Below are 7,904 nucleotides of genomic sequence, written 5' to 3' on the forward strand. Positions count from 1 at the left end.
ATTTGAGAAAATTATTATTTTTTTAAGGGACAAAAAACAAATTTCACTCTTACTCGAACAGTGTTTTTTTCAATGTCACTTCTGATAGCCTTATATATGTTCAGAAGGAAAATAATCCTTAATACCAGTAGAAAACAGAATCTATTTTCCTATGTTATAATCTGTAGCAGATAAAGATTTTAGAGGTGGTAGATATGTTTTTAAATAATGCTACCTCTTTGTATATAGGAAGAGCTGAATAGTCTCAAGAACACTAATCAAAGTAATTATGCCTAAATCAAACTCACATAGTTGCTCCTCACCAGCAAGTCATCTTCATCTGATCTACATTAATTCCAAGAATTTATAGTAAATGTAGTATAATGGTGGACCAAAGACTAAACCAATAGCCTGTAAAGAGGATAAGACTTTGACAGCCGGCCTCTACTTGCCATTGACATTCTGCGCCCAGGTTGGGGAGGTGGTGTAGTACTGGAGCTTTCCTCTCGCCGTCTTGACTCAGATCCTGAACCATTTCTTGAATCAGAACTATCTGGGTCACTAGTCAGTCTGCCCTCTGAAAACCCTCTGGAGGTGGAGCTCACTTTACGTTGTCCACTTTCTGGTGAGTCACTTCGATCTTCTGCAAAGTCCTTACAGCTACTGACTCTGCTGTATTTGCGCAATGCTGTTGGGAGCTCTGTATGGCTAGAATGAAGGCATGATTTCAGAGGATGCACTGTGCTATGCCTTGTTTGATCCAAAGATTGATGGCTTTTAAGGCAGCTCTTGGACCCGAGACAACTGTTACGTTGTGATTTCCTGTTAGAATCTTCACTGCTAGATGAGAGATTCCTCTTCTGTAGGGAGGAAATGTGGGGTTCTTCTCTATGATCTCCTGTGTGATCAAGGGAAGTCTTGCTGAGAACTTGTCCATGGTATTGGTCTATGTGATTACCAATCCTCTGGCGCTCTACATAACAAGAGTCTTGCTTGCAATGTATATTAAGCTGTCCACTATGTTGATCTGTGTTAAGTTGATCTACACATCTTTTATGCTTCTCTGTAGCCATAACTTTACCAAATTGGTTTTGGTCACAGATCATGTGTACATCTTTAAATCCAGGTGCTGGTGGAAGATAGGCTGGTAATCCAACTGAGTCCAATTGCTGGTCAGGTATCAATTTGTAGCCACTTGAGGACAGAGGAATAATCTTGTTTGGTGAAGAATTACTTAGCAAACAAACCTGCTGCACTGAGCTCTTCTTAGATTTACAAATGCTTATTTCATCCTTTGTGACATTGGCTATGTGTTTCCCATAAAGTCCTTTTCTGATCTTCTTTATACCTAAATGAAAAATTTCTAAAATATTCAGAAATAGTGACACAGCAGCTATACTGTGCATAAAGACCATAAATATAGTCTTCTCGGTTGGTCTTGAAACAAAGCAGTCTACTACATTTGGACAAGGAGAACGGGAACATTTATATAAAGGGTTAAGGTCAAAGCCATACAAAAAATACTGGCCTACCATAAAGCCAACTTCTACAACTGATCTGGTTAGGATATGCAGCACATATGTACGTAATAGAGATCCTCTAAGGGGGGCCTTGTTTACTTTTTTTTGTTCCTCTAGCTTTCTTAGCTCTTTCTCAAGTCTCCTGTGTTCATCAATAACGGCTTCCAATGCTTCCAGCTCTGCTCTGAGCTGTGCTTTTTTTCTTTGCCTCTCCTTTTCCAGAGCTCTCAGTCTGTAAAGTGCATGTCCCATGTACACAAGGGATGGAGAAGACACAAAGATTATTTGTAATACCCAGTACCGAATAAGTGAGATAGGGAATGCTCGGTCATAACAAACGTTCCTGCAACCTGGTTGATCTGTGTTACAGATAAATTCCTCTTGTTCGTCATCCCAAACATCTTCAGCAGCCACTCCAAGCACCAACATCCGAAATATGAAGAGGATGGTGAGCCATATTTTCCCAACTATAGTTGAATGAATGTGAACTTCTTCAAGTATGCTTCCTAGCAAGTTCCAATCACCCATTTTCACACTGGCATGCCTGTAATAAAAATCGCATTTCATTTGTTGAGCATGTCCTCTTTCACAGATCATCAAACTTACAAACCTTTAACAGATTTTCTGATTATCCTATTAATCTTTCCGTCTATCTCTTCAATATTACAGCATTCCATAAATTTTACTGTCTGACCTGATCTTCTACATTTAGATGTTTATAGTGCAGTTGACTGAAATAGCTGTTGGCTATCTGATGTGTATGGCCGGCTTTATAAGCTATGAATGTGTATCGGACTCCTTGCTAAAAAGATTAAAATCACTATTAATTCTTTAGACTTTAATTATTGATTTAATAGTTATACGATCGTATATCTATTTAGTGATGATCTGATCAGCTCCATAAATCAAATATAAATGGCTGTTAGTGTTGAAATACTTGTAAGTAGGAAAATGTGTTCATGTGATTTTAGGAAACCTAATTTTTAGGTTTCCTAATTTAAGAAACTTATCTGCGACAGTAATTTGTCATGATGAACCCATAATAAGCTGTGAGAGTTGGAGTTAGTCCTCAACCTATTAACCATTATCATTCTTGATGAGTACGCATTGACGATTATATCCTAAGCATAATGCTCCTCTTGAACTTATTAACATCAATTAACAAAACAATTCTCCCAAAATTCTACTTCCCAAATGCGTAGGGTATTAGAATGGTCTATGGGCCAAATATGTTTTTCTTAGGACTATCACCATTTCTTCATATTATTTAGTTAATAAGCATATATCTGGAGAGTATACATCGCCTAAGGTAATGGAACACACTTTTATTTCACATTCAGTGCCTTGGGTTTAATTATTCAACACAACTATTTAACCAAATGTAATAACTGAAGGAACTAGAAAAAAAAATCCAGCTCACCTGATCTGACAAGAGTGCTACGGACAAAGGATTCCAGGGAATAACAGTCCAATATGAAGACAAGTCCAGCACATCTAAAAATAAACTTTAATTTGTAAAAATGTATTTTAAAGTTTCAATAGAAAAAAATGTCCATACCACCTGTGTTTACGTGTTTCAGGACGAGCATGCCCCTTAAGTGAAGTTATTATTAAGGAGCATGCTCGCCCTGAAATGCGTAAACGCAACTGGTATGGAGATTATTTTCTATGGAAATTTTAAATTACAATTTTTCAAATAAAAGTTTATTGTTTTAGATGTGTTGGACTTTTCTTTATTTTGGACAAATGTAAGAACTACTGTATTTGAATAGAATCTAATGCTGTTAAGGCATCCAATGAGGTCAAAATATGTACCATTATTATCATTGTGATGAATTACATCAATCTATAAACTAGTAAACTACCATTGGAAACAAATTATTTGGGACTAGATATTTGTATAAGACAATAGTTTCAAGATCCATAGATAAGTAATTGTTGGTTGTTCTGTCTTGGGATCCAAGTTTCACGAAAGAGCTGATAGCATTTACTTTATAAGAACAAGAACAATGCACCTTATATACAATATAATAACAGAATGAAACATTAAACTATACAGTAATAGTTTACATCTCCATAGCCTTAGCTACAAGTCCTCTCCTTACCATCAGTGACATGGATGGAGGCAATTCATTTTGCATAGACTTACCTAATGTATAGAGATAAGGCTGCCCGTTACAGTCACATCCTCTATGTTGGTTGTTGCTGGCAATGATAAATGAAGGCTCTTGTGTTAAATAAAGCTGCGAGTCAACAGGACATAATTCTGAGAAACCACATATTGATAAGCCAGAGTATAAAAACAGCAATTGATTATGTTGTCTCTGAAAAGCGCCCATGGCAAGCATGAATTGTTGTTGGTGTGGTGAGATGTTACCCCGTCCTGAGGCTTTGTTTCAACTGCTTTTTTCCCTGCATATTTTTGTATGACCAGTCAGCTTTGAAAAATAAAATAAATTAAAAAAATAAATTGTTTATACCCGACCTAAGGCATAGTTTCTTATTTATTTCAGCTAGAGAATGAAAAATTGCATTGCTGTATAGTTCTTATGATGGACATGTCAATACAAAGTAATCAATCGGGCATGTCCGATTTTCTGCTTCCCTGCACCATGTGCTATTTAGAGAAGCTGGCTGTCTGGGCCATATGATTCTTCACAGGAAAAGCATAGACTTCTAAAAATAAATATCAATATATCAGCAATATTTGGTTGGATTTAGAGGTATCTCCATCACAGTAAAAAAGTGTTTTATGGTACAGACAATTTTAGTACAATTTTAGAATAAAAAATATGCACAGCCATTTGATACAAGAGCTGATCTAGACTGTAAATTGACAACCAATCAGATATATACAAGCTGATTGGTGGTGGCATATAGGCCTGTTTAGACCTGCTAGTGGACAGTCTGTGCACACAGAATGATGACTAATACAATTGTTCTGTGTGCATGGAATATCATGTTATTGGCATCACATCACAGGACGTTGTGCTGCTCAGAGGGAATTTTATGTCAGCTTTCAGATAATTGGGCTCAACGAATGTGTTTCCTATCAGTCTATATAGAAAGGTCGATTGTCAGGAGTGATCAGTCCTATGAAGTTCAGTTCATAGTATGAACACTCGTTTGCCGATTATTGGTTCTTCTAAAGAAGCATAATGATTTTTATGCCAACATTGAAATGATCACTCATAACAAATTTGTTTTCCTCTTTTATTGGTTGAGTACCGGCCTATTTAGAAAGGAGTTGAGGCCATATGATAATAACAACAACAATCTTTATTAATCAATTAATTGCAAAGAAAATCAATTAAAAATAGACATACATAAAAAATTATTCAGCGGACTAACCCCACAAGACCACTGCCATGATTGGAATAATATACAGAAATGTTATGTGCATAAGGAGTCAGCTGATGGTAGTGATTTTTCACTGTAGAAATATGTGGGAAAGTGAAAAGAAACACCTGAAAAGTAAAAAGTGGCACCTAAATGGCTGAAAAGAGGCAAATGATATAGATAGTGTGAACCAAAATAAAGATAGAAAAATGTAAATACACTTAGAGTCTCTTGCCTACAAATAAACAGGTGTAAAAACCTAATCATCAGGCAGGATGCCAATAGCACATGAACAACTAAAAAGAGTGCAAATAAGAGTAAAAAAAACTTATAGACCAGGATGACCAAAAGAGAATATCCAGACATACATAATTAATCATAAGCGGTCAGAACAAAGAGGCCCAGTAGCTATCTGCACAAAATGCAATCTGGCACTAAACAGGCACAAGAGAAAAATCTCATAAATAGGTGGTATGAAATAGATAGGCAATGGGGACCCAGCTCTCCCTATAAGCCAGTCCCAACTTTAGCTGTCTTTGACCTTGCTCAACATCTGTGTCTGGACAGAACTCAACCCCCCAACAGAATAGTGCACAAAATTATGAAAAAACATTACTACATATTGCATTACTACTTATCACAGCTCACATGCTACATTACGCAAGACATAATACACACTACATATGTGGCGCCCCTGACCTGGTCAGGCACCACTGAGTACTGCACCCATGCTGGGGACAGTACAACACAGGTAATCCAGAAGGCTGACCGGGGTGTGGTACACAGGCGCATAGTGATCAGGTCTCACACATTTACCTATGAGAGGACCCCTGGGGATCCCAGGGGGGGGAAAAGCCTTCACCTCCATTGGAATAGTGGAGGGGGCCAAAAGCCTCCATCTCCTCTCAAGGGGTGTGGTAAGAGAGTCTGGTTGCTAGGTGGCGTAGGCAAGAACAGGAGAGGAGGAGCAGTGAGCCAGTGAGTGCAGAGTCCAGGGAGCTCGAGTGAGGAGCAGATCCCGTGGGCTGCTGTAGTCTGACCGCGTCCGCGCAGTGGCTACCGACGGGGGAGAACGGTCAACTAGGAGGGCTACCCGAAATCCATCTTCAGCTAGAGAGAGAGCAACGGAGTGGGAAGTAAGGAGACTGCTAGAGAGTACCAGGCCCAAACGGGCGGCAGATCCCGGAGCGGAGATAGATCCAGCTTTCTTTTGCTAAACCTGCCGGTGTGGGGCTCTCAAAGCCCACGCCACAACACCACAAAAGCCGCAGCCACGTAGCCACAGTTAGGGCCCATAGGTCACAGGAGGCAAGCAGCTGGAGTGGCCTGGTCCAGGCGACAAGCAAACGGCAAACGAAGGGGAGAGAGGCTGCAGCATCTTCCCTGGGTGACCCCCATAGGGACTCAAAGTCGGGGTTACCCCAAACCACCAAGGGCTAAGGAAGGCGAGTTAGTAGTCACCCTCACAAGTCAGCCTGAAGGACACCTGGTTCCCACTTGGTTCATCCCAGCTACGCCCGGGTCACTCACCCTGCCATCAACTGTGAGTAAAAAAACCCTGAAAGACATCCTGCCTGTGTTGAGTCATTCTGCGCCTTGTAGTTCTACACATCTACACAGGGCCCTGGGGCTTGCCTCACTCTCAGGAGGCTACTACAACTGACTGCACCCACCATCAGCCCCAGGCGTCCCTCAACCTGCAGTGGCGGTCCCCACTGACCGCAATTCTGAGAGTGGCGTCACGACAATCCTACAAGAAGGTTTCCTACCTGTGACCAGACTGAGCCAGTGGAGTCCCTGAAGGTAATGCACCGGCACAGCGTTCGCGGGGCTTCACACCTGGCGTCACGAACAGGATAAGGACTAGACCTGTCCAGACAGGTGACCATGTGCCTGGGCGGTCCGCTTGAAAAATTGGAAGCGCCGCCATATTGCCACCATGAAAAGCGCGCTGAAAAACAACAGCAGCCCGCGCTGGGAGAAGTTACCGCCCACGAAGAGGTGTGGCTACCCAGAGATCCCCTGCAGAGTTCTGACCTCGCTTGTGAAGAGAGCGGAAGCGTCCAGAGACGGCGGAACGGAAAAGAAGCCAGCAGCTTGTTGTTAGAGAAAATGGCGTCTGAATGCAGAGACCCAGAGCCAGGCTCCGCTGCCTGGTGGTGTCGGGAGCTCGCCGAGTTCTGCGATCAACTGGAGGCCAGGGTCGGAAGGCTGATCAGAGAGGGACGTGCGGAGTTTCTGGAAATGACCGCGGCGGTTCAGGCCTATGAGGGGAGAGCCGCGCGCCGAGTGCCAGACCGGACGGTGACGACTCAGACCCCGATGCTGCCAACGATGGGTGAGTCCAGTGTTGCCCCTGCCAGCGCGAGTGCCCCGATCCCTGCTGCCATGCCCGCGGTCCCTGAAGAGGCGTCCGGCGCGGCGACGCTGAAGCAGGCCGCAGCCACGCCAGGTGCAGCCCGCCAAGCCCAGGCCGCCGCAGCGATGCCCTGCTCGGCCCACCGAGACCCGGTCCCTGCAGCAACGCCCAGTCCGGCCCGCAAAGATCCGGCTGCCACCGCGACCCTCATCCATGCCGCGGGTGTGACGCTGACCCAGGCCGCCGCCATGCTAGGCCCGGCCCGCCGAGACCCCACCGCAGCAGCAACGCTCGTCCGCGCCGCAAGTGAGGTGCTGAACCAGGCCGCCGCCACGTCAGGTGCGGCCCGCCAAGCCCAGATCGCTGCAGCGACGCCCAGCCCAGCCTGCAAAGATCCCATCGCGACAGCGACGCCGATCCAGGCCGCCGCAGCGATGCCCTGCCCGGCCCGCCAAGACCAGGCCGCCGCCATGCCAGGCGCGGCCCGCCAAGACCAGGCCGCCGCCATGCCAGGCGCGGCCCGCCAAGACCAGGCCGCCGCCATATCGGGCGCGGCCCGCCAAGAAAAGACAGACGTACCATTGTTTACCCCGGCCTGCAAGGCCAGAGCAGACACCGCTCCCCAGTCTAAGGAAGTCCCTGCTAGGAAGTCCCTGGTAGGTGAGGACCCCGCATACTGGCAGCTGAAGGCTGACCTGGAGGCCAAG

At 44.3% G+C, this 7,904-nt stretch overlaps 1 protein-coding gene across 1 annotated transcript; it reads right to left on the reverse strand.

Annotated features, from left to right (window-relative positions):
* Positions 1 to 377: 377 nt before the first annotated feature.
* On the reverse strand, positions 378 to 2,027 carry GJA10 (gap junction protein alpha 10). Its single transcript, XM_075341495.1, has one exon. The coding sequence runs from the start codon at positions 2,025 to 2,027 to the stop codon at positions 378 to 380; it is 1,650 nt and encodes a 549-aa protein (XP_075197610.1).
* Between the last annotated feature and the right edge of the window lie 5,877 nt (positions 2,028 to 7,904).

The sequence above is a fragment of the Anomaloglossus baeobatrachus genome, chromosome 3 (assembly GCF_048569485.1).
Source record: "Anomaloglossus baeobatrachus isolate aAnoBae1 chromosome 3, aAnoBae1.hap1, whole genome shotgun sequence".
NCBI lineage: Eukaryota > Metazoa > Chordata > Amphibia > Anura > Aromobatidae > Anomaloglossus > Anomaloglossus baeobatrachus.